Source organism: Sceloporus occidentalis, unplaced genomic scaffold (genome assembly GCF_023333645.1).
Source record: "Sceloporus occidentalis isolate IW3139 unplaced genomic scaffold, rSceOcc1.0.p SCAF_79, whole genome shotgun sequence".
NCBI classification, from domain to species: domain Eukaryota; kingdom Metazoa; phylum Chordata; class Lepidosauria; order Squamata; family Phrynosomatidae; genus Sceloporus; species Sceloporus occidentalis.
Genome location: NW_028317059.1, coordinates 3966243 through 3994002, shown reverse-complemented (window position 1 = coordinate 3994002; position 27760 = coordinate 3966243). Strand labels below are relative to the sequence as shown.

The 27760-nt window shown below is 38.9% G+C and overlaps 1 protein-coding gene across 1 annotated transcript in view; it reads right to left on the bottom strand.

Annotated features, from left to right (window-relative positions):
* Positions 1-26190, bottom strand: part of LOC149285465 (metabotropic glutamate receptor 7-like) — a 168879-nt gene extending 142689 nt beyond the window's left edge. The window contains exon 1 of the mRNA XM_089495381.1: positions 25696-26190. Within this exon, the coding sequence (XP_089351507.1) occupies positions 25696-26190 (495 nt within the window). The remainder of the gene's footprint in view (positions 1-25695) is intronic.
* Between the last annotated feature and the right edge of the window lie 1570 nt (positions 26191-27760).

Genomic DNA, 27760 nt, shown 5'->3' with positions numbered 1-27760 from the left:
TTCCCTAACTTGAGCCACTACTGAAATCTGTTGAAACCCGGCATGTGGTTCGTAAAGGATCCCTGGGATCAGTAGGGTGCATGGAGCTCTCCCACTTCTAGGGGAGAGGTTTTGTAAAGTAGTGTGGATAGCTCCAGACCAAAGTGGGCATGCAAAAGAAAAAGTAGGCAAGGGCGCGATGCTGAACACAAGTGAGGAGCGATCAAATGCCGCTCCCTGCTCATAGAAAGAAAACACTGACCCAGAGACCTGGGGAAGTGAGTTTTCACCAGAAGACCCTGGGTCAAACCCCTGTAGTATGTGGGATATATGAACTCATGGAAAGGAATCAGTTACTCAGTTATAAATCACATGCATTACAGGGCAAGCAGGTGGCAAGATTTGGACTTTTTTTAGATTGCACGCGAGCGTCTTGGTCATATATGCTGAGATGCCAAAACCACTGTGTTCCTAAACATTTAATACCTGGGGCCAGAGCTAACCCACCAGCTAACATGTCAATGCACCTCTGATGTTCTTCCCGTGTTTCGTTCCAGGTCGGGCTGTACTGTTCCTGTAACAACAAAGCTTTGGACCCACATTTTCAATAAATCATCCAGCAAGCTTTGTTTCCACACAGCTACGGCTTCAATTTACATGAGGATTTATGATGCTAAACCACTGTAGCTGCTTTGCATTCTGTCCAAACAAAGGCTGAGACGGATATAGATAATTCCTGAAGTCTTCTATCAGAATGTTAAAGATCCTTCTGGCCAGGAGCTGCGGAAGGTAATTGACAGAAATGAATAATGCATCATTCACCCGGTACAGCCAACCTCTGCATGGAATCCCACATGTGTCATCGTGGGCTTGCTGGCCAGGAAATTCCCATCATTCAGGTGTTCTACATAACAAGCAAAGCTGTGGGTGATTTGGAGAGATGTGTGTTACTTCTCTGCATTCGCTGTGGTGTTTCTGATGTACAGTGGCCAGTCCAGCTCCACAGGGCAGCGAACACTGCAGGTCTCATTCAATGCCCAGGATGGATTAAGAGATACATTTAAGGGACAATGCATCTCCATTCACACAGAACACTTATGAATAATACATACTGAAACCCAGCGTTATGCCACGCTACTGTTGGAATCATGCATAAAAGAGGTGGATAAAAATCCACCGGCCGACCCTGGCTACCATTTGTTTGTCTCACTCAGCCACACTTAAAGAACTGGTAAAAGGTATGCAAAATTAGCCATTGTAAGGACCAGAAATCCACTTTATATGCAAAACACTACTGGTTTTATTAAATTAATAATTAATCTTCTCAACAGTATCAAGACTCCTCGGTGAAGACAGATCTGTTTCCCACCATAATGGCATGTTCTGCCATCTTTTAAAAAGAACATAGTGGTTAATTTGGACATTGCATGTCCTTTACTGCCGACTGTCCCAATAATCAGGAAAGTGCCCCAAACCAGTAAACAGGACAGAAGATCAGTTATTGGGACCATCCTTGCCTATCGGCAGCTATTAAATTCTACCCATTTAGCTAAATCATTATGAAAGCTATGAAATAGTTACATTGCATTATCCAATGGGATAGTTTTAGATTTCAAAACCTTGAATAATTATGTCATGTAGAGGCTACCTTATGTGATACAGCTTGGCATGCGGAACAGGGCCAGACTGGCGATGGCGAGGTGGCCCTGGCACTTTAAGGCCAACAGACACCTGATGACATAAGTGTGGCCAACGGCTGGATACGCCTGGGCACATGCTATGTTTTTATGCTCAGGTAGAATGGCAGATTGGGTGAGTGTCTGGCATTGTTGGCCAGCAGCCCACCAGAGGTTTGCCCAGTGTACCAAATGGCCAGTCCAGTTTCTAATAAGGAACATGTTGTTTTCTGTACTTGAATTGTTCCAGGAAACTGTCCCCTGATTCCCTCTTAATTTTTAAGGTACATTTTATTTCAAATGAAACTTGTTTTTGTGGGTTAAATGAAAGATTGTTTTTTTTTTACCAAAGTCAATAGCATTTTAAAATCCCCACTAGCCAGCATATTCTTTCTGAATATTACAACTGATAATAAAAGTAATAAAATGTTTATGTTTATAACGGTTATTATGATTATTAAAGTTTGTATACTTCTGGGTACCCCCTTTTATTATGGATACGTTTCTTTTTCATCTCATTAAGTGCATTTTATACTTTCCAGTTTTGTTGCCTGCATCTTGTGAAGATTACCTAAATATAAATAAAAAAAGTATCAAAAATGTCCCCAGATCTCATTTTAAAAATCTGATATAGGTTTTCCTCAATGACAGTTAAGTCCAGTAACACCGACAGACTGAGATATTGAAGTCAAATTACATCTTAAGAGGATTTAAACTACATGTGGCGTTAACTCGTTGGAAACAAGAGGAGTCCGCGGTGAATTGAAAACGTTGTAAATAAAACACCCGAATAAATAGCGGGCAGCCAATGCGGACTTTAACCAAGTCACGGTGTTAATGATATCCCATAAATGCTGCGATATCCATCCTTAACCTTAGGATCCAGCAATCATCCTGGATATTCTTCAACCTTGATCTGGATCAATCCTCATCATCTTATGAAATCCATCTTTGTATAACATCTGCTCCGTGTACAGCAGTAGAAAACTACTGTGTGTATCACAAGGACGCCTTCACAAATAAAATAAATCTTCGTAGAAAGCCATCAACCCAAAGAAGCAACACAAATATAATTCTTATTATAATTCTTAATATAATTAGTATAAATTTTTTTAATATAATTCTTATTATAACAGGGCCCCCTCTGTCCAATGCCAGCTGGATACTTTGCTTTTTTATCAGGTTTTTTTTTATGTGCTGTAGGGTCCAGGCAGCCCGGGAAGCTTAGAGGGGTCCTGATGGGCATTTGCTCACTGTAGCAGGGGTCTTCTAAAGTAGCATTGGTGTAAGTGTGCGGGGTTCACAACGTCAGGTGACCCGGTTTCCCCATGCACTTCTATTCAAGTGGCCCCTTAAGGAAGAAGCTTGGGGGCCCCAGCATTTCTTGTTAGAAGAGGGTAATTGATATTGTTAATACAATTCATTGCAATCTATTAGACTCTAAAAAGGGTTCTTCTTACCATTTAACATTTCTTATACTTTAATAAATACAGGGTTTCACGGTGACAGATACTGATATCACTTTATGATATCATCAATGATCCTTTTGTCCTTTCTATAGTCTAGTATATTTAAAGTGCCCTAGGCTATTTTATATATTTTCAGACATAAATTGCAATTTTCCAATATAAATAAACCCAATTTGGCAATTCTTCCACAAAGCCCAAAATACCACATTCCCTTTCTTAATTCCTGCATATTTTTTTTAGTTTTATAATGTGTTTCTCGACATTGCAGAGACTCAAGTATCAAGTACTGGCAGTTTTTCCTACGGAAACCTTAAATACATAGTGGGACTGTGTCCCCAAAATGATTCCCCTGACTGATCCTCGAAAAAGGAACAGTTGCTACTTTTCAATAGCTGGCCACCATCGACGAAAAGTGCTAGCTTAAGTATGTATATAAAACATTTTGAACCCCTTGAAAAGGATATTTTCTATATATACTGAATGCCGTACTTATATTCTTTGTGTTGGATGCCTTGAATCCACATAGTCCTCTCTTTTCACTAATTTTAGTTGGCAAAAGGTTCGTAAGCAGAACTTAGTAGCTAATTTGCATCTCTGAGGACACGTAGGTTCTACATCTAACTTTGCCAAGAAATAAATCTGCATTGCTATGCAAAGACAATAGTCTTAATGGTGAACATCTGGGCAAGTGTAAAGCAGGTACAATTCAGCGTAACACTGGCAGCCAGGACAATGAGGAAGGTGAGAGATCCTTGCAGAAGGTGAGAGATGTAATTAAAGGCTCAATGTTTCTACCATATGGAAAAGAACCATCGCTTGCTACTTCTGCAAGGTGTTCCAAAGCAGACGCCGCTCTCGTTAAGCTAATGTTGTTTTTCTCCTTTTGAAAGCAGATGTTCTTTTTAAATCCTGTGTTTTTAGTTAAGTTTGTCTACCTATCTTGGGCTTCATTCCAACAAGCCCTGAAGTAGAAGTCTTGGCAGCTGCAGAGAGGAGAGCGAGGAAATGTCCTCCCACCTATTCTGAATGAAACACGTGCAGAGCGGAGATTGGAATATTTCAGCTGCTAAATTGGGTAAAGTCCATGTCTTGGAACTTCTCAGTTGCTTCCTTTATGGCAAACCATAACAATGCAAGAATGGAGGGCAGAATCACGTGCATATTCACCTGGGAGGCTACTAGTCACCTGTGAGGTCCTTTAGTGACTCATGGATGAATGGATTGAGCTGGGGACACAAACCCACAAAGTATTTTTCATATTGAGCCCGGAACAAGATATTCAGAATAACCAACCTCCAGCTAACATAGATTAGAATCCTCACCATGCTCTGGCAGCCTTTTGGTGAATGTAGTAGTATGTGAATTATAGTCCTGGAGTGCCAGCAATGTATATGGGCTACTGAAGTCCACTTAGCAGAGATGTAGTAGAGATGATATACATAGCTTGGGGAGTTAATTATTGTAGTTATAGTCCGTAGAACCTAGTATCATAGCACCTGCATATCGTTGGTAAAGAACATGATAGGAGATGTAGTGCACTTGTGTTGTGTTGTAATTGCTAAAATGTATCACCACTTATTTGACAAAAATAAGCTACATGATATGTCATAAAATGCCATTATTCTTGAGATGTATGATACAGAACATGCTGGGAGCTGGAGGTTCTAGCAGGAAAAGTGACCATTCCAGCTCCTGTAAAGTACCATATTCCAGTGTATGATGCACATTTATTCCTGCTATAAAGATGAATTTTCACCTAAATATACATGCAATTTGATGTGTTATATTCAGGTTCACTTCTTAACATGTAACATATATTTATAGTGATGTATGTGCGTATAAATTCCACAGCGCAAGTGACAGCGTCTCTTAAACCCAACCAGCAAATTACCAGATGATTGGAACATGTGCGGCTTTACTGCACAATAACTGCATTTAAATTCCATGGGCCGCTGGTAACTGCTCTAAATTGATTGAACTACAAGGTAGAGCATAAACCATCCTTTCAGCAAATTCATATATCTGTCTCATTTCCCAAAATCCGCACATCTGCCAGTGTGTGCTTATTTACCCATACACATTTTTTAGATGAATATGGTTTAATCCAATAGATTCTAAAACATTTCCTCATTTCATTTCTAAGGATTGACCTTTCTCCTTATTTATTTTGCATTATCATTTTACCTAAGGAGGAAGCATTACTTACACGAAATGCACGTCAAAGACACAATTTTCTGCTTTATCATAAAGCATTTTGTAGTACTTTCCTTCCTTAACAGATATTTTAAGATTGGAGAATACGTTGCTGGGGGAACTTATTATCCTCTGCACTCTTCACTTCCTGTTGCAACACAATTTGCGGAAGGAAAATATATTTCCCAGTCTGTTGAAAAATATATTCAGAGAAACCCATAATTCTTCTACGTATAAAATGTTTATATATTTATCTGTAAATGTAACAATACTTTACAACTGAAAATGTAGATTGTGTTTATACATTATGATAATTTTAAGTACAAAATGGCATTTTATTTACATCGAGATCTGCCTGTCTACCCAACGTTTACCAAGGGTCAACAATATTTGGTCTCTCAGGGGCTATGGTGAAAGAAGTGCTGATTGCTCTTCTAGAAGGGGAGGAGGGAGGATCTCCCTTCTTCTGCCCACACTATAGGTGGGGGAGCAGATATGGCCAGCTCAAACACCTCTTTTTTTAGTTGTCTGGTTCTTGTGTTTTAAAAGCTGATGTTCTTATGAGCAGAATGAGTCCAGCTTGATTCAAATGCTGCTTGACAAGCAAAGATATGGCTCTGTTCATCTTGTACAACAGCTTTCTCATCCACCTCTACCCAGTGGTATATGCTTGCAGTTGGCTAGCTGGAGTTCTCCCTTTTCTGGAGGAGTAGCTTTACGAGTGGGTGGAGCTAGTCATATGCGAGGGTGGAGCTAGCTGTGCATAGGGGTTGAGCTAGCCCCATATAGTGTTAACTAGGAAGGGAGTAGGAGGAGCTTGGCGTGGCTAAACCCATCCACTGGCCCGGAGACCCAGGAAGCAGCCCTTCACCTGGATGGAGACTCTGGGTCATGCTTTTGTATATATATATATATTATATAGACATGCAAGCAGAAAACATGGAGGCAGAAAATATATATATATATATATATATATATATATATATATATATATATATATATATATATATAGGCTTAAAGCGGTGTCCTGTGATTAATCTTTAGACCCATTTGCTAGCAATTTCAGGCTAGCTAAAATAAATATTTTGCCCTATATTACAGATGAAGACAGCTCTGCTCTAATTCATAATATCTTGGACGTAGTTAAAGAAATCTGCAAACTGTCTGTCAGAGATCCACAATGAACCAAACCAAAGACGCTATTCAGTGATGGCGGGTAATCTTGTAAGTCTAATACAGTTATGTATGTCACTTCTAATATAAAGGATATGGCTGTCTGCACACTCTAGAATAATATTATTAACTGTTGCAGAGCTGGGGAGAGCAATACAATATCCCACTCCTCTCTCGCAGTAAGGGTTAAATTGTTTACTTTGCTTCTATATGAGTATGAAAGCCAAATTGAGGCAAGACGGTAAAATCTACTATTTAACCAAAGATATTCTGGTTGTTTTCTCGCATTGCTCACGTTTGTCATGTTAAACATTATTATAATATAATAAAAAACAGTAGTAGGCGTAGACTCTATTAAAGAGATTCTGGATTCTGGAATTTACATTTAACATAGTAATTTAGGTTGAAAAAAGCCCATCATGTCAAACCCCATTGCTGGTCTAGAACAGGCCTGGGCTGTCCATCTGGCACACGTGGAAAATGCCCTGTGGACCACTGGCCAAGAACGCAACGCACTCCGGTGGCAGATGGGGGGCTGCGGTGTGCAGTTACTGGGTGGAGATGCCCAGACACACCAGTCCTTGGCCACACTTAACGTCATTATGCGGCCTATGGCCTTAAAGTGCCAGTGCCGCCTTATCATTACCAGTCCCACCCTGGTCCTGAAGCTCTCCACATAGAAGCAATTTTAAATTCTGTCTCAAAAAAGCAAAAACAATAATTCCAAAATGGCAATTTGGTTTCTTACAGGATCAACGAGCTATAACTAATCCTGTTATTATATCCCTGTATATTCATTTTTGCTAAAGAAATATCCAGCCCATATTTATTGGCATCTATAGATAGTGAATTCTACATCTTTATTGTTCTTACTGTAAATAACCCTTTTTTGCTGCTTTAAGTGAAATTATTTTCTTCGTGTCGGAATGGATGACCGTTTGATCTTTGTACAATCTTGTAAATGAACAATTCATTATTGAGAGGCATGCATTGTCTCCATATTAACATGAAATATAAGAAATATATGCATTATGCAAGCAAATCCATAGCTTAGTGTTTTACTGTTATTGGCACCTTTTTCACATCTCTGTGGGTTACCGTATGTATATGGTGCCATCTCAATAGAGATGGAACCATTACATTTCATTTTTTTTTCTTTAGGTCTGTATCAGGGGATAGCCAAAGAATAAACGTCTGGCTGTTGTGAAACTGAGTCCAGTACTTAGGCAAAGACGTGCTGGGAATCATAGGAGTTGTATATCACGAACAGATGGAGAATTAGCTGACTTTCCTTAGGCTTTCACTTGTAATTCTGCAAGTACAATATATATGTTTTATATACTCCAGATACTCACTCTAAATAATATTTAGGTGACAGAGAACCATTAAAAGCAGAGAATTAGCTACTGGAAACAAAAGATGAGGATGTGGTTTATGGTGACTCGAAGGCATATTTATAAGAAAAAGAAAAACTAACTCTAAGATTTTGCTTCGAACATACGCAAGGTATTATTCAGGTGACTCAGCTCTCTCTTTGCATAAAGTACACATTTACTTAGACCCTATTGATGTGTCTGTCTTTAAAAATAAGAATCCCTGTACATTTCTAATCCCCTCAATGCATGTGTCTTACGGATCATTGCCACAGTATCTGCATCTCACTCGCCACCCATAGATTCCCCTCTAAATCTCTCTTCCTGCCTCTGGCATAGAGAAATTTTGAAGTGCTGGAAGATCTGTAGTTAATGCGCCTCTCCCTGTCAAACAGACGCCTGGAGTGCTGCTGTGGGTTATTAATCGGTGCCACAGAAGCACAGTAATTGTTCTTGGATTATGTCGAATGAATTAGTTTGCAATATAATTCCAGTATTTCAGATGTGGTGTAGATGTGCAGCTCCACACAGGAGAGGTGATGTATTAGCAGCCATACATTGTAGACTTTTTCCTACAAAATTGCTCTTCTAGATTGTCTTGAAACAAAGTTCACCAATGAACAAGAAGAAGAGAATCAACACATGTAATTTTAATTGGACAGGACTGGTTTAATTTATGATTAGAATGAACAATGTTCTGGTATAAACCTGCAAACCATAAGAAGGTCTAATTCTTCTGTGTTCTTGCATACATTGCAAAGTATTAGAGGTCAAACATGTTTCATTTCAAAGCTGGAATAGGGTTTAACACACTCCTGGTGTGTGGGGAGAGTGATATGTTGACATTTTGACATGTTTCATAAACTATGTGCCATGTGAATCCTACTGAAAATGTGCTAGTGGCATTTCCTGAAACGGACTGACTCACATATGAAAAGGTCCCTTCATGCACCAACACAAGCAGAACAAAAATATATTCCCTCTTCACTTTGGTGCACATTGAGACGCCAAACATTAAAAGACAATCTCAAGCAGTGGTCCTCATTTTATTGTTAAAAGGATCCCCATCAAATACATTTTATGGATCTCCACACAGTGATGAGTTGGACACCATAAGTCTAAAATTCTGCAGTAATTATGCAGTAGTAGTAGACGGCCAGATTATTTCATTAGAACCAAGTTGAGGTTTCCAAAGGGATCTTGTTCTCAGAGAACATGGACCTCTGATCTAAAGCCACTGGTCAGATAAATGTTTACTGGAGATTAGGAAGTTCTACTTCTGTAACAGTTGGAAAACTGTGTTGCCTACTTCCTAGGTAATTTACAAATGGATAAACACGGTATGGTTCTAAAAACGAGCATAGAACCTAGCCAACATAGAAATCATAGCCAACAGATTTACATGTAAATATTAAATAGTCCAGAAAGCCCTTAACCTATTCATCAGAGGACGTGGTAGTCTAAATACAATCAGGCCTACACTTGGCAGGAGTCCAGGTGACCCCTGCGATCACCCCTTTAAAAGCCACCAGCTGGGAGTAATCTCTCAGACTATCTCCCTGCATACTTTCTGATGCAGCATGCAGGAAGTGACATCACGTACAATTCCTGAATGCTGGATCAGTCTGCACTGAGGGAGAGAGAGGCAAGCTGTTTGCCGGCAAAGATGGCAAAGGCGAGCTGTTTGGGGCTAAGATGGCACAGGCAATATGTTTGGGGGCAAAGATGGCACAGATAAGCTGTTTGGGGGCTAAATTAGCACAGAGAAGCTGTTCGGCGACAAAGGTGGCAATGTGGGACACGTTGCTTGGTGAGGTTGGAGGGGTGGGTGCAGTTTTACACTGGGCCCTATGTTTTTTAGTTACGCTCCTGCTTTTAACTATAAAATATGGTAAATACTCATCTGGGGTCCATATTTTGTGAAACAAACAGAACATAATTGGCCTGCTTTCATCTAGAGCAGCGACAGCCATTAGATTGCTCTTATAAACACTTGCTTTTTTAACATTTAAATGGCAAAAGTGGGACATTTAGATGTGTGACTGTAGGCAGGGCTTTACCCAGTAACCTTATATGACGACCTAAAGCATTTGAAGATGCTATACTATGTAAGTGCAATTTATATGCATAAGCATATCGCTTTTAAGGCTGTAGGACACCTTGATAAGCCTATTACCAACAAACATTCAGAGCTCCTGGAAAGCAGCGACATCAGGGGAGCAAACAGGAGGGATTTGGGTCCCAAAGAGGTACACCTAAGAGGTATAGGAATTTAGTATTTCAGGATACTGTGACAACATAAGAAAACAAGGTCCTTCCGTTTGGCAACAGTTTGAAATCTGGGGCATCGCTGACGCTCGTGGTTTTTCAGGGATCCCTTAGAGGTCTGATTCTTGGTAATTCTTTTTAATTAAAATAATTTTTAGATTTTTTTTTTTCAGCTGGTATTTTAAAATTAGAACAGAATATATCACAGACTGTTTACTAGACTCTGTCTCTTGGTTCATTTTGCTGAGTTTAAACAGGCACTACGGCAGATCCAGATTGCACTGCCTGCTCCCTATGTGCCTGCATCCAGGGTAGTGTGGCAATAAACTGAAATGAGCACATCCAAACTGTGCCCTCACTGTACATCTCATAAAATGAATTACACAATATCAGCCCCAGAGCCAGAGATAAGATGAAAGGAAACCTGCGTGGTGGTGGGGGGAAATGAAGGGGGGGGGGACCTCCTGCTTCTGTGCAAGGGGAGCACAGCTCTACTCTATGACCCAATACCAGGGTGACAGATGTTGTGCCGCGATGCAATCATTTAACATCTGGATCTTGAGATTGTGCTCCTAAGCGCGAGAGGGGGGAAGCCCGCTATGGAGGGTGTCGAAGGGACAGGATAGCATAAAGAAGGAGAATGACTACAACTACCGAATAGACCGGGACATGTCATTGAGATGATAAGTTTATATTAACCCCTAGCATGCCAAAGGGATAAGAAAAGCTCCCTCTTTTCGCTCAGATTGTTGAATTGGCTGGGGGAATGCAATCCAGAAATGCAGAATATTGACGCTATAGTGAGCAGCGCACATAGTCACAGAGTTGCTACTGCAGATCTAATGAAATATGTGCCCCTTAGGCAGCTCTGGGCAGGCTCTGAATATTTTCGGAGGCATCAGATCCATGGCAGCGGCATTGCTTGGCTAGTTGAAAACATTAGCATTCGACGCACCAGTCTGGGGGCCTTGTTTCCTATATTTACATTGCAAATATGCATTATATTTAGAGTCATAAAGACTCACCAGCCATAAAAATGACACCTAGTTTACTAATTTCCCATAGCCCTAGGATAAAGATATGGAAAAGTGTTTTTTTTTACTTTTTGAGGATGTACCAGACGCTGAAGAATACTAATTTTTAGAAGAGCGACATCTGGTTGCAGAGGGACAATTGTCTAACAGGATACCCAAAAATACTTCCTAAGAGCCTCTTTAGTAGAAAATACTCAGTGTAGCAACATATATATATATATATGCATTTACAACCTGGGCAGTTCGAGCGACCATTTAGCCAAAAGAATAAAGAATAAATAAGTTGTTTACAGCAGACTACAGATATAAAATATGTACATATTGGAAAACCATAGTTCTGGAACACAAGATTCCAGCATGGAGAATTTGTTCTCCTAATCTCCCCACCCATTCTCTTTATCTCTCCTCCCCTTTCCCTTTAGCTCTCTTCCTCTTTATCTCTCCTCCTTTTTCACTTTATCTCTCCCATTTCTCATTATCTCCCCTACTTCTCATTATCTTCCCCTTCTCACCATGTCTGTCCTTTTTTCTCATCTCTCTCCTTTATCCTCATCTCTCATTCTCTATCTCCTCCTCTTTTTTCTCTTTATCTCTCTTTGTCCACATCTCTCCTCCTTTCTCGTTATCTCTCCATTTTTTCCCAATCATATACCTTTCTCATTATCTCTCCCCTTTCTTCCTATCTCTCCCCTCCTCATTATCGCCCCCTTTTCTTTATCTTGCTCTTTTAGCTATGTCTTTCCCTTTTCTCTTTCCTCCTCATTATCTCTCCCCTATATCACCTTACCTCCATTTTCTTACTATCTCTCCCCTTCTCACTATATACCTCTCCCTATCTCTTACCTTTCTGAAGTTCTGTGATGGGAGCATGAGGTCTGTTCTCAGTTTCAATGCCCCATCGCAGTACAAACAGTTAAATATCATAATACAGCTAAGTGGAGTAGACGGCTAAGCTCATATGGGCTGACATTTTATCATTTTCTTCCAGCAATCATGCTCCTTATAGCAGTATTTCTAGAACTTGCAGCCCTCAGATAACCTGTCATATGCCTGTGACATGTTCACAATGTTCAATTGCTTTGTAACCGTACTTTTTTAATCATGTATCATGGGCAGTTAATGGCGTCCTGTGCGGCGGCAGAGAACAGAACAGGAAATTTGGCAGGGAACTGGTGAATCCTTGTGAGAGGGCAGATGAGAAGGGGGCGGCTGCCAGCTTGGTGCTTTCATCATCAGCCTCTAAAAATGTAAATTTAACCCCTCGTGCAGGATACATTCATGGGTATGTTATCTCCACTCGCTCAAATATTCCTGACATGCAAATAAATAATAGAATATTTGTAAGTAAGACACATAACAGATCGTGAGTGCATCTGTTTGCTAAATATTTTAGAATTTGCAATAGAACTAGCAACTTTTGTGCTTTGGTTTATACCAAGCTTCACGTTTCGTCTAATACCCAACAATTTATTGATCAGAGGAGACCCATATATTAATATATAGATAATCTGCAGAAGCAAAGTTACAGGGGATATTTTTATTGAACAGTGAGAGATTGACATTTCTTCTAAGCTGTCATAGCTGCCTTCACTAGGAGGGTGCCATGTTGGAACATGAGTCTCAGAGAAAGGGGAAAGTAAAACCTTCCTTAACTCAGCTCTGACCCTAATGGGGGAATCTTTCAGATGATTTTATATTGCTCTTGGATGATATTCATCAGCAGTCACAGGAATAGCTTTTGATAAAATCACTTTTCACTTAATAAACCCCATAGTCTCATGCACAACTGAATCCCTCAAGGGTTGCAAACCAAACAGGCCACCATTTTTGAATATTCAAACTTGAGAACAATTATCTCACTTAAAAATCAACTTAACTCATTGTTTTGAGATAAGAATAGACAGAATTCCTGGCCTGTTTGTGACCCTCGAGGACTGGAGTTTGGCAGCAGTGTATTTTGGGTTTTGCTGAGTGAAGACTGTGGCTCCCAATATCCTAGGTCATCTGGAAGGTCTTCCAAAGACCATATTATGATTACAACAAATCATTGGGTGCATGACAGTCCTTAAGGTTGGCTCTACAATATTTTAGGTGGTACAGAGAGCAGCCGTCAAGAACTAAGTATGTTCAGATGGCTTCTGGTACTTTAGTTTTCTAGCTGTTAGAAGTCACAGCATTTAGAGTCCAAAAGGTTCCATGTTTCTGATAATGGACCCTTGGTAAATCAATTACTTTCTAATTTCCATCTCTTATGAAAACTTTTTTCTTCTTTTCCACAGCCTCGGCTATATCATAATTACAGATAAAACCAGTATGTTGGTCTCCCCAAAGGACCGACCCAGATGTGTTAGAGGCATTCTTATTTCCGAGTAATGCAGAAAGACTTCTTGAGTCACTCACATTTTCTCTGGAGAAACAAAATATGGAGAGGTTTTTATTTTGGCTGAAGACTCAGTAAATCTCAAAGACAGATTTTATCACTTCTGTCTTATGGAATTCTGCAGCATATAAAATAAGGAATAGTCAGTATCAACACATTCTCCCATAACAAACATTGATTAGGACAGGCAGGGATCTGTTTTTTATCTGTCGTTGCCAAAGTACTTTCTGCAGTAGACTAGTGACCCAGAAGAGGACCTCCTCACAGCAGACTAGGATACAAAACAGCTATTCCATGGAAGCTGATAGAGTCATAGATATCCGCACAAGGGTTTCTTCTTGCAAAAATGAAACAAAACAATGTTTATAAAATGCCTTTGATATTGTTATTATCCTTCAATAAATATACAATGTTGCGGTATAAGCTGAAACCAAGAACTGATTAAGGTCTGAGTGTTTACATTGGGAAAATGGGCAGTATGGCTAAGCTACTTGGCTTGTCCATGAAATGGATATAAACCTGGTGTAACCTTTATTAAAATCTCCCAATTTATTAGCTTCAAAGATTTGTAATGTTAATAAAAAAAAGATAAAAGTAGTTTCCAGAGCTGAGTTTCCAAAGCCATACATGATATCACAAAACATTATATATCTCAAGACATGGGGCAGCAGTGGCGTCACTACAGGGGGGCAAGGGGGGGCAATTGCCCCCCCTAGGATATTCCTTGCCCCCCCTGTTGCCCCCCCGCCGAATTTGGAGTCACCTAGGACAGTCCCGCAACGGGACTTTAACCCCTTGACTGCTAACGACGGTATGGTGCCGTCGCTAGCAGTCCCAGTCAGGTGCTAACGACAGCACCATGCCGTCACTAGCACTACCCTACCTTGATGGAGGTCTGTGGACCATCACCACCTACCCCGGCGATCCGCCCCTCAAACTGAAGGGCATCACCGTGGCCACCCGATCCGCCCGGTGACGTCTCTCGCGCAATGACGTGATGACTTCACCGCGCAACTTTATTAACAACTGACAATTGTCAGTTAAAGAGGTATGGGGGCATGCTGCTTAGATGCCTGTATCTCACGCATCTAAGCAGCTACAGACCCCCAACATATACCGTTGGAAAGGTAATTACTTCACCTTTCCACCGATATATACCTTGTAAGAAGAATAAAAAATGTTAAGTTAAAAAAATAAAATTTTAAAAAAAAGTTTAAAAAATTATTTAAACATAAAGTAGTTTAACTTAAAAAAAAAAAAAGTTTAAGTATTCTAGCTAAATGATCCACTGTGGTAGCCAATGTTACCACAGCGATCATATAGCTATAAAAAGTCACATTCCCTTTTTAAAAATGGCCGATACTAATTTTTAATCCCATGATCCCTTTGATCATGGGGTTAAATTTAGCCAACGGTAGAGGGAGGCAATTTTTGAAATCCTGATGAACTGCAAATATTAATAAAATCAGCCATTTAGCCTGTGTGGTACGTGAGTAACCATCTTATCCCTGGAGCGCCTTGCATTTTTACTGCAAAACTTATTTTTGCTGTAAAAGTGATTTTTTTCTCCCTTTACCATCATTTCTTTGGGATTGTAAGGGGAAAGAATGGTGTGTGCTTCTGTGAGTGAATGTATGGAAAGTATGGTGTGTGCTTCTGCGAGTGAATGTATGGAAAGTATGGTGTGTACTTCTGCGAGTGAATGGAGATATGAAAGGCGTGTGAATGATCAGTAATTAGGGTTGAAGCCTTGACGTGGCATTACTGCTCACGTAGGAAGTTAAATTATGGTACAAAAAGTACACATTTGCAAGAACTACACCCCTTGGCACATCAAATGAGGGGCTGTATGTGTTTCTAGTACAAACCTGGAGTGCGCAAAGCGACATATTCCATCATTATTTGTGCAGTCAACTTTTGTCCTAGAAAAACATGTAGGCCCTCATTTTAAGCTCCAAGGGGCGTAGTTTCTTAAAATGGATGAATTGTCCGAATGAGGGAGAGCATGAGTTAATATGTGGATGAATTGTCTGAATGAGGGAGAGCATGAGTTAATATGTGGATGAATTGTCCAAATGAGGGAGAGCATGAGTTAATGTGTTTGTGTGTATCATAGATGTATAATTGTGGAAGGGCAAAGATGGCACTAGCAGGATGTTTGAGCCTTGGGGACCAAGATGGCACAGGCAGGGTGTGTATGGGACAAAGATCGCAAATCTTATGTGTGTTATCTGGGTGCTGACCAGGTTCTATGTGGGCAGTGTGGACGCCAGGGCTGACTTTGGGGTGTGCAACCTGTGATCTATGCAGTAGAGCAGCAGGTAATGCTAGCAGAATTCTTGGTTGTATAGCGAGAGGTATTAGCAGTAGAAAGAGGGAAGAGCTCATGCCATTGTACAGATCACTGGTGAGACCTCACTTGGAGTATTGTGTACAGTACTGGAGACCATATCTCCAGAAGGATATAGAAATGTTGGAGAAAGTGCAGAGAAGGGCTACTAAAATGGTTTATGGATTACAAGATAAACCTTACCAGGACAGGTTAAAGGATCTTAACCTATATAGCCTGGAAAAAAGACGGGACAGGGGGGATATGATAGAAACATTTAAATACTTAAAGGGAATCAACAAGGTAAAGGAAGAGAGTTTATTTAAAAGGAGAAATACTACCACAACAAGAGGACACAAGCATAAACTAGAGGGGCAAAGGTTTAATGGTAACATCAGAAAATATTACTTTACGGAAAGGGTAGTGGACGCATGGAATATCCTCCCAGCAGAAGTGGTAGATGTTAATACAATAAAGTCATTTAAGCAAGCATGGGATAGGCATAAGGCCAAGCTAGATATAGGATAAGGGCAGGTACAAAAGGAAAGTACTCAGAGGTTGGGCAGACTGGATGGGCCTACTGGTTCTTATCTGCCATCTATGTTTCTATGTAATTTAGGGGGTTTAAAATATACCTTTAATACTGTGTTTTTATGTGAATTCCAATTGACCTACACCTGCAAAGCTGGGTTTCTGTGTTATTCTGTAGATCCATATCTGCTATGCTTTGTTTCCATACATTATTTATGTATACCTGCAAATACAGGGTTTGTATGTCTTGTTCAGTTGATTAATACCTGCAATGCTGTTTCCATGTATTTATTTGATCTATACCTGCAATGCTACATTTCATATATTATTATTGTATACCTGCAAATACAGGATTTGTATGTCTGATTCTGTTTATTTGATATATACCTTCAGTGCTGAAAAGTGAAAAAAAGTGAATTTCAATTGATCTATACATGCAAAGCTGGGTTTGTGTGTTAATGTGTTGATCTATACCTCCTATCAGCAGCAGGATATAATATTTATATATATATATTTATATATATATCGGCAGCAGGGACTAATATTAATATATATGGGCAGCAGGGGCTAATATATATATATCAGCAGCAGGATCTAATATTAGGCCCTGAAATCATTTAGTGCAAAAGTTAAGGTATTGTGTTGTTTAAAGGATTTCAAGGATTAGTCGTACTAAATTGTGGCTTCAGGCTTCCCATGTTGAATGAACAAGTATTGTATTGTCCAATAACAAAAGTATCATTCCATAGCACATTACTTTTGGCAATATATATATATATATATATATATATATATATATATATATATATATATATATATATATATATATATATATATATATATATACCGGTGTGTATATATATATATATGTTTTTTCAGTGTTATGATTTAATGGTGGAAATTATTAATGCCCCCCCAGTTTGACTGTGGTATCTTGTGTGCCCCCCTATATATTGTTTCTAGAGTCGCCACTGTGGGGCAGAAACCAGCATCTTCTGCAGTCATCTTCTTTCAGGGGTGTGTGATTTTTACTTGAAACCAACACTAATGTGGAGTCAAGACACCATTAAATATATTTTTAGAGAACAAGCAGTAATTTTTGACATATTTTTTGACATAAACAGTAATATTTAGAAATATTATAAAACAAACAAAAAGTTGTACTTGGCTCATTAAAGTTTTCTGGTTACTTTGTGACGTAGAACAGCAGTAGATTAACGGCATTACAGATCTTTTGGAACACGGAGATCAGTTTTCACACCTGTAAGGCCTGATTTAAAATCTCACTCATTATTTCGGTCGGAAATGTAAAGGAAAGTTATGGAACTATTTACGTGGATGCAGAATGGAAAAACAGGTAACAATATATATGATGCCATTATGTGCTATCTATGCGTGCGACCATCAGAAAATTCATTTGTATTCATGCAAGCATGGTCCATTTCTTAATTGAGGTTTATTAGAATCTTTTACAAAGCACCAAGTTTAAATATTCTTTTAAAAACACTAGGAGGAAAAGGAATAGTTTCCATTCTAATGGAATTATTTTACCATTATACTGTAACTCATAGGCTCTTAGTGACGATTTTAAAGGACTCAGATCAGGCATTGAAAAGTGCACACATAGCTGGGAGAAAAAGAACAATTACTGCATCAGTGGAGTATTATTCCTTCCATCGAGTGTTACTACTGACCACAAGACTGTCAGTATTAAGCATTAACATATAGGTGAAAGCTTATTATGTAATATTCCCTACAATTTAGCACTTGAGAATCCATTAGTGAAGGCATGTACTTTCCTTCTAGACAGCATTGGATTATAACTCTTACATTTCATGGCCATTCATTTGATGGATTTGTTGATTTGTCATCCATGGTCCAGGGTGACGTCTTTGATGACACATACGAAAATGGATCTAATGGGCAGTTTCAGTTGTTGATGTGCATGTGTGGCAGGATTAACCAATTTACAGCCAATGGTCATCTAATGAGAATGATGTACCTCCCACATACATTCATACACACACACACACATACACATACACACTCCTGCAATAAAAAAATGAGAAGCAATTTGTGGAATTATTATAATCACTTTTAATAAATTGTAAACAGATGTCAGCAGATAAGATCCGTTTGACCAGTAAAGTCTGCCCATTTACCTGCTGTAAAGACTCATTGGTCTTGTTTTAGATTCAGGAGCCATATGCCTATGCCATGCATTTTATATCTCGTAATACTCTACAGAGCTTTTGATAACACTGACACGTGTATAGGGCTTGACAATACTTGAACGGCACCAAACATAAATGGCTGCTTTTCTGTCCGGGGGAAACAATTTCTGTTGCACTTTATTTCACAGACAGTATCTGAGCATCCTGTTTCCTTAAATATACCTGGAATTTGAGTGCAGTGAATAAAACCTCCCCCATTGTACGCAGAAACAAAAAAAAAAATCAACTACAATTTCAAATATTGAAATCACTATAAATGTTGTGTCAAAAAAAAACAATTTAACCAAAAATGTAACAACATTTTATATGTTAAAAACTGACATTCCAGCTAACACGAGCCTTGGAGGGATATTACAAAATATGAGTTTATAGCCAGACCATAAAATAAAGGCTGAGGGTCAAATACATCCCGCGGTATTAAAGCACACAGAACAAGCTAAGCAGTTCTTAGGGGCCATTAAATCCACTTTCTGATACATTTCTGAAATTGGAATTAAAATGCATACCCTCACCTTCAGGTTTTTAATAAGGGTTCTGCTCTATTAATTACATTTTAGCAACTCACCTGCTGAGGGCAAAATTATCAGATGGAAGTTTTAACAATGATTAATTGTTTTGGCAGCTACTTACCCCTTCTCTTTAGCATGGGGACCTGCTGCTTTTGGAACAGATAAAGTGGTGAAGGTGCATAAAAGTGTCTTCATAAAGTTAGTGGAACAATAAGAGTCTTCAGCTACGAGTAAAGTTTATATTTAAGAATGATATTGCAGGTTATGTAAGAGAAACAAGAGAAACAGAATTTAAAACCCATTCGCTCCATCTAATATGCCTTTTTTTCCTTATGTAAAGACTCAGACCTTAAGCAGTCCTGGGTTTTATCGTAGATTCCAGATACATTTATGCCTGCCCCATTAATGTTTAAATTCCCTTATTGTGTTAACCGCTACCACTTCTGCGGGGAGGCTGTTCCATTAATCTTCCACCTTCAAATGTAATAAAACAACATTTTCAGAAAGCATGCTGTATTGCACTAGAATTCAAAAATCCAAAACCTAGCATAGCCATATGCCTACCCCATGCATGTTTAAATTCCCTCACTGCATTATCCTCTACCACCTCTGATAGTAGGCTGTTTCACTTATCCACCACACTCTCAATAAAGTAAAACTTCCTTACATTACATCTAAACATCTGACCCTCTGGTTTAAATGATGGCCTCTTGTTCTAACATTTCTTTGAAATAAACTCCCCTCCTCTACTTTGTTTTAAGTATTTAAATGCATCTATCACAATTTACTAATGATTACTAATAATTAAATTACTATTATTACTAAATAGATACTATATGTTCCCCCAAATACAATTAACTACTGAAATTATAGTGATATTGATAGAAAGTAGTAGATTATGGGAAATGCATTCACTGATCAAGAATAGAGCCAACAAGATGTTGTCCAACACAATAAATTCTGATCACCTATCTGAGAATACATACTCCAGTAAAACTAGCACTCATGATGCCTTTTAGATACAGGAATAGAATGGGATGCAGGAGTATCGATAGTAGCTTTTTAAGCGTCTGGAAGCCCCAAAATGTTTTTACATTGCGATACATCCACAGCATTATCCACTTGAAGGATTAATGATGACTTCTCTACCATGGATCTTCCACAAACCACAGTCTATGATATGGCAGACTTCCTACTTCGTTGGCACTACAAGTCAGCTTTTGATGTCACCACTGAAAATGGCTACTGAAACAGGTATGAAGTTTTATTATCTTGATGTGCTATCAACTACTTATTGTCTTAAGTGAAAAGACTATTTAATAAGCCTATTAACTGAACAGAGCTGTTGTCATTCAGCTAGACTTAACATTGTGGAAGAATTATTATTCATTATTTAGTAATTTTATTTTCTATTGTTTAATTTCAGTTTATTTATAAACATGTATAATTTATTGATTTATTTCTTGTTTTAGGAACATTATGAGTCTTTTCACAGTTGGTATAAGAGGGAAAACCTATTATACTGTACTGTATGTGCTTTATTGTACACTAGTGGTTATGCAAAGCCAAATCAGAGTAATTTGGCTAATGGTAAATTGTCATAGTTGTATTTTACTTCTTTTCCATAATCTGCAGCATCCGAGAGTTCTGCGTGTGTATGTGAAAAGATCCAGCATTTTTTTATAAGGAAGGGGGTAGAAGGTCAGTTGCATGATCCATTTGAAGAATATGCATCATTAGATATCTAACAACAAAATAACAAGACTTTATTCAGTGCTGGGTTCTTTCTGGGTTCCATCTGTCAGCTTAAGTGCTGATGAGTGTCTAATAGTATTCAACAGAGTGTTTAAGATTGTTTCTAAGCATTAAATGCCTATGTTCATTGACCATGTGGCAGGGATTTTCACCAGAAAGCCAGCCACTGACCAGAACTGACACAGGGATCCCGCTGACCATTAATGAATACTTTTAGTAAGACCAGTATGATATTCCATATTTCAGATATTTTAATGGTCATTGCATATGATGATATAAACCATACCTGTATATTATTAAATATATAATTACAGCATCTTTAGATATCACTATGTAAAGTACAAAGCTCTAAATACAAATAGTGAATTAGATATTCTGTGTTTACTTAAGAAATCTTAAAATCCATCCCAGCCATTACATCCAATAGCTTGCGCTGATAGAGTTAAATGTATCCAATATTACTGCCATATTTCTCTGATGACATTGATGTCAGCAGAAATAAAGTGCCATTGGCTTATAATTCATGCCATCAAAAGTAAGCATTTATCAATATGTTCATAAACAAAAAAAATGGACAAACATCTGGTGAAAGGGGGAAATTAACATTATTTTTCTGGTCTGCAGACCTCAGGGAGATTTCTTATTGTGTGGATCCCAGTGTGAAGTGATTAATGGGTAGAGTTTACATGCTGCAAGACAGTGAACCCTTACAATAAGGAATAGGAAAACCAAAAGGAGAGGGGGAGAGACTGAATGGAGCTGGAATAATGCAGACTGACCATTGACAAAACTCTGGAGCCAAGCAAGACAGCCTCAGCTGCACAGCCATCAAAGGAGTTAAAAAAGGAAAGATCAGATCATTCCATTGCTGTTTGAAAAGAAGAAGGGTTGAATCAACAAAATTCCATGAGCTAGTTAAGGGGAGCTCAGATACAGGGATGCAAGATACACCCATCACATTACAACAAAACATGACACCCCATGAAGGGTTAATCATCCCTGGATCCCAGGGTGCTGTAATTTACACCACTCAATCACTGTGGATTACAACCACCATCATGCTCAGGAGCTAGAATAAATACTAGAAATTAAACCAATCTACTTAAATGATGGAAATACAGAAATATATACACTGTTTGAAAAATCAAGACATATTTGATGTTCTTGTAATCTCATCCAAGCTTTGAATTACAAAAAATCAATAAGCAGAAAAATCTAGGGGTATAACCTATAGTATAAAGTCTATGATGTTAGAAGTGAAATATTAAAGCACCAACAGAAAAATGTTCATGCAGGCTTAGATTTCCAGTTTAAAATGTGCAGCAGGCGATTCACACACCAATCTCAATAACCCTTTCATCCCCGTGCAATGCTATGCACACACCCTGGTATTCCAAGGGTTAGCAGTGACAGGACAGACCCTACTCCGAAATCTGCACTCATACATATTTCAGCTGTCTAGTGAAGCATTTATTTTTTTACAGGAATTACTGATCTATCTCATTATAAAGAGCAGTCCTCCAGAGGTTACTTAACAGTGAAATGATGAGCACATTCAGAAAGTGCACTTACTCTTATAGGTGTTGAATTATTGATGGTGAACCCACAAACACACTGCAGCTCTGTGAGGTGTCACTGTGTGTTGTATCACTGCTACGGGTCACTCTGCGAGTGTACATTACACCAGGTGTGATTGTTATTTAAAATGTTTCAAAACAAACACCCCAACGTTCTATTTTAGAATACGGTCGCTTTATATACATTGTATCACATTACAACCTCAAATAAAACATGAATAAAGCATGTGTTCTCTTTTCAGAATAAATCGGTTATTGTATTGTATTCCAATTACACGATAAACTAGACTATTCCATTGGAACAATCCACATACATGAATGACCACCATCAACAACCATTTTTAACTCTATCATTACCATATACCTGGGGTCAAAGGCTCTTTCGTGTGGCCAATAATCCCTTTGATCAGATTTATATGGGGCATTGATTGGGATCTCAGGGATGTGGACAGTAGAAATGCTTACCAGTCCTCTAGCATCTGCATAGACTGCACATTAATTATTGCAGATTAACTGTAAGGAAGACATATTTCTGGCCATATGAAATACCTGTATGGATGAAATATGTGCAGTGAATGGAGTATTTAATATGACAACTGTATATGTATATATATATATATGCGCATATATATATATATATATATATATATATATATATATATATGTGTGTGTGTGTATGGGTGTGTATGTGTGTGGGTGGAATGCATGGGTGGGGGGAATCAAATACACTTTACGTGATGATATTACCCTATATATATATTTATATAAGTGTTTGATTAAATATCTTCTGGAAGCCCTGAATCTTTAAACCTCAGATGATTGATACTACAGGTGGTTCTTAATATACTGGACGGTAATGGAGCCTTTATATCGATTTAGCTTAAAGCATAAAGCAGAGTGGCAGCTACATCACCAAAATCTGCAGGTGATAATCTCATTTCTCCTATTAATGGATATTCACTTATCTTTTATTACCATGGACTATAGACCAGGCTGTAAAATAACTGGTCGATTAAACTCTATTTTATGAATTAAGCTGTAAAGCACGGGTACTGTGCAATATAAAATGTAATGCTTACACTTTATATAATGACGGGTTGGTGTCGGTACTTATTGTGCATCTGTGTGTTTGCGACCGTATGTGTGGATAACGTGACCGAGTAAACGCCCCGATCTCATAGAGCCGCAGCTCGTTAATCTTGGTAAACTTCAGCACCGAGGACAGCGATCGGGCTTCCTTGGTCTCTGCCCTGTGAGGAGCTCGGGGGGCTTCATAAAGGGGGGCTGCTGATTCTTAAAGGGAGGCTGAGGGATGCAGTTCTGGCTAATGAGCACATTATTTGGGGGGAAAGCTACTTATAAAAAGTGGGATAGCAGCAAGGATAAGCAAGCATTTTACTTTTTATAACCAAAAATACATGAAAATATGTTGCCTATCATTACATGATATATATAGGATATGTATTTGTATATGGGGTTGGCTAGCATATATTTGGGATATCAATGTGTATATGGGGATAGCTACCTTATACATTAAGGGGTATACATTTGTGTATTGGTTTGGAATGGGAACTCTTACACCATAGCCACACCATGCATAGCGGATGCATGTCTCCCTGTAATATATATATATATATATATATATATATATATATATATATATATATATATATTAAAATTGCTAGTGATATTAAGGGTTGATGGCAAGGATGCCGGCTATATGGATATTGGGTGTGTTTGACTTATTATAAGACCCTCAGCTCAAATCTATCTGTAAGCATCTACTATATAGTTTGAGAATCTGCATTGGACTAAAGCTACCAAGTTAGATTCCTCCCAGAATATATATTAGTCTAAATTATTACCATTTACTGGGCCAATTTAGAAAACAAAATCATGTAAAGTTACAAAAAGCTTTCAGGACCTCAGAGGTCTTTTCTTCAGACCTCTGAGGTCCCCAAAGCTTACTTAACATCTTTTTCTATATTGGATAGGTAAATAAAAAGGTATCAACTTCGACTTTAGACTCCATTTTCTCCTGAGCTAATACTCATCTTTCCTACTAAGTATATGTATTATTAAAACATATCAACATCTTTTTCGTTATGTTCCATATGGTTTGCGGAGCTTATCTCCCTACATTATAAGTAACCCTTTCATATCCATGGCTGGAACACTGATCAAGATCGGGTTAACCAAGAGCACGAATAGAATTGTGCCAGCCTTGATATGGCCATATGAGTGGAGCCCCATTGATGAAAAAAAAGGTTATTCAATAGATAACAAATTGACCTTTTCCTTCCAACCCAGGCTTGAGGGGTGAGATGATAAACCAGCATTTAACAGTGAAACATCTAACACACTAAAGGATGGGGATTTTATCTCAGATGAAGTACTTGTGATACAAACTCACACTCATGCAGTGCTCACTCCTGTGCACATACACAGTAGAACACTCCCACGCACTCACCCCAAACCCCACTGAGCACCCACCCTCTGTCACATACACCCACTTGTACAGATCGGATGATAACTGCCAGCATTCGTCAAACAAAGACTATAAGGGACTTCAACCCAAAGCAAAGCATTCTCTGCTTGTGAGCTAGATTGGCATCAGCTTATAGAATGCTTTATTTGGTATGTCTGAACATGCATACATACGTACGTGATCACTGTCATACAGAGAATACCTGCATCATGGAGCCTAGGTCATTAACATCTAAATTACCCCTTAGCTGATCCTGGGGCACTTAGAAACTGGTCAAAAAGCATAAACAGGAGGATCATTTATACTAGGAGTAGGATGGGGGTTGGGGCAAGTTATGGAGAACAATCTTGTGAATATGTTTAGATGGAGGACAGGGCAGCAGTCTCAGTACCAAGCACATAAAGGCAATGGCATATATATATGATACTGTATATATTGAATACTGGATCATTGACAAAAAGAGAACAGAACATATGAATCTGAACGGGGGTGATGGAGCAAAGAGGAAGATGTAGATAAATAAATGAAAGAAACTGGATACAGAGATATAGAGGAAGGAAAAAAGAGAAGACACGGAGAACATGGATTTGGTTAATAGCTATCCAAGATAGATAATGCGAAGTTGATTTTGACCACATTAAGAGCAACATGTGAAATAATCAGGGGCATCACACTGAGCAGAGCACTGACAACCCGGTGAGAGTCCCAGAGAAAAGGGGAGCCCTACCTGGAAAAGTCGAAGAATATTCGCAACCATTATGGACACAGAACTTTCAGATGCACCAATAACTCCAACTACTTTCTCCGGTCGCACAAAAACTGGAGGGTCGCCGTTGGTGCAGCGCACATCAGAGGTATCCTTCTGGATAAGAGCCTGGACAAATGTCAGGGATTGCTCCAGCGCATAGGTGTCCTTGGAGCAAGTGTCCAAAATCCGAGCCCCCAGGGTAATATTTGGCAAAAGCTCCTGGTCACTGTTGATTTGGTCCAATGCATAAAGCATAGCCTCAAGCCTATGTATTCCATTTTCCTTTCTGATGTCCCCACAAGGCAGACCTGGGAGCCCCTTGGAATGAACAGGAAAGAGTCCCCCCAAAGTGATATCTCCTTCTATCCTGATGGAATGGGGGGCATACAGCTCCTGTCCAGAAACCAGCACTAGACAAACCCAGCAGCACAGCCAGCAGGGGTATAAGAGCCAAGCGCCCCCCAGAGTCAGCATGGCTGCCCCTATGGGGGAGAGGATGTCCTCCAGCTGGGGAGGTGGTCTGCCAAATAAGAGGTTACCAGTAAGTAGAAGATGAGCTGCCTCCTTCTGCTGTTCCTCTGCTGCCTCTGACAGCACAGTGGCTGCCTCTGCACATCCAGCGTTTTAAAGCTGCCTTCTCAGCCAGTTCCTCCCACCCTCCTCATGTCATCACGTAGCCTGCGTGTTATGTCATGTTCTTGGGTGTTTGGGGGTTCCTGTCCACCCTCCTCTGCCACCCGTTTGAATGAGACAGACACTGTCCGCAGTGCTCAACATGAAGCATCTGCTCTTCTTCTGCAGACTGGATGAAAATGTTTGACTAGGTCAAGGAAACTGCATGTGTTGAGCTTGAAATGATTAACACTTTCTTGGCTTTAAATGATTGTAGTATCAGAGGCACTGAGTCTTGTACAATTTGAGGCACTGTGTCTGATAGAGTGACAGAGGGAAAGAAAGGGAGAAAGGGAAATAAAGAAAGGAAGGAAAGGAAGAAAGAGACAGAAATAAAGAGAGAGGTAGAAAGAGACAGAAAGAAAGACAGAGAAAGAAAGAGAGAGAGGTAGAAAGAAAGAAAGAGAACGAAAGAAAAAAGAAAGTTTTTTTTAGGATGTTTGCGCTAACATATAATGTGGAAATTCAATATATGTTCAGGAAATAGAGGTTCTGCACTTGGTGGGAAAAGAAAGTTTCAATTATACCACAATATTTTTATGTTTTGTTAAAGCATGCAAATTCCATGCTCTGTGCACACACATGCACACTTACACCTATGTATTTTATACTCACACATATACAGGTGCTCCATGATTCCCTACTGACATGATAGTGTCCAGTATTCTTCAGGCTTCTCTCTCCTATAATAGTATCCTTGCTCACATGTGCCAGGCACGTATGCAGAATGTGTATTTTAACAGCCTGGGCATGCTTTATACCCTAAATGCATTACTAAAGTACAACCACAAATGAGTGAATCCTCATTGGAATATATTAATTTACTTCTAGTAGGAAAACAGTGTTTTGGTGGTGGTAAAAAATACCTCTTTTTGTGTCAAGTTGCCCAACAGACTTGGGGATTCCAGTTACTCTGCCTACTATATCTCCTACTATATAGAGAAAGCACATGTCACAGAACTATAGAGCTGACATTTTAGTTCTATATTCCTATCTGCTTGATGTTCAAAATTATCAAGGCATAAGTGACATTTGCTTTTCCATTTTAAGACATTTTCCTGAAACACCTATAGAAATTAATATGACCTCCTTGGCTAGTATCAAACCTTACAGTACATAGGACATTCGTGAACAAACAGGTAACCTAACCCTGCACAATTCTTAGAGTTGTTCCACCTCTGGGTAACTTGGTACCTTTTGTTTAGAAAATAAAATATATTTTTTTAAAAAATCTGGGTAATTAAGATTAGCCATTTTATGAAAATGGGTCCCTATAATATTTAAGGGCTTGCATTATGAACAGTATTTGAAAATATTAGTATGCCTTACTCTTTTAACTTGCATTTTGAAATGTAATATCTATGTTTTGCCT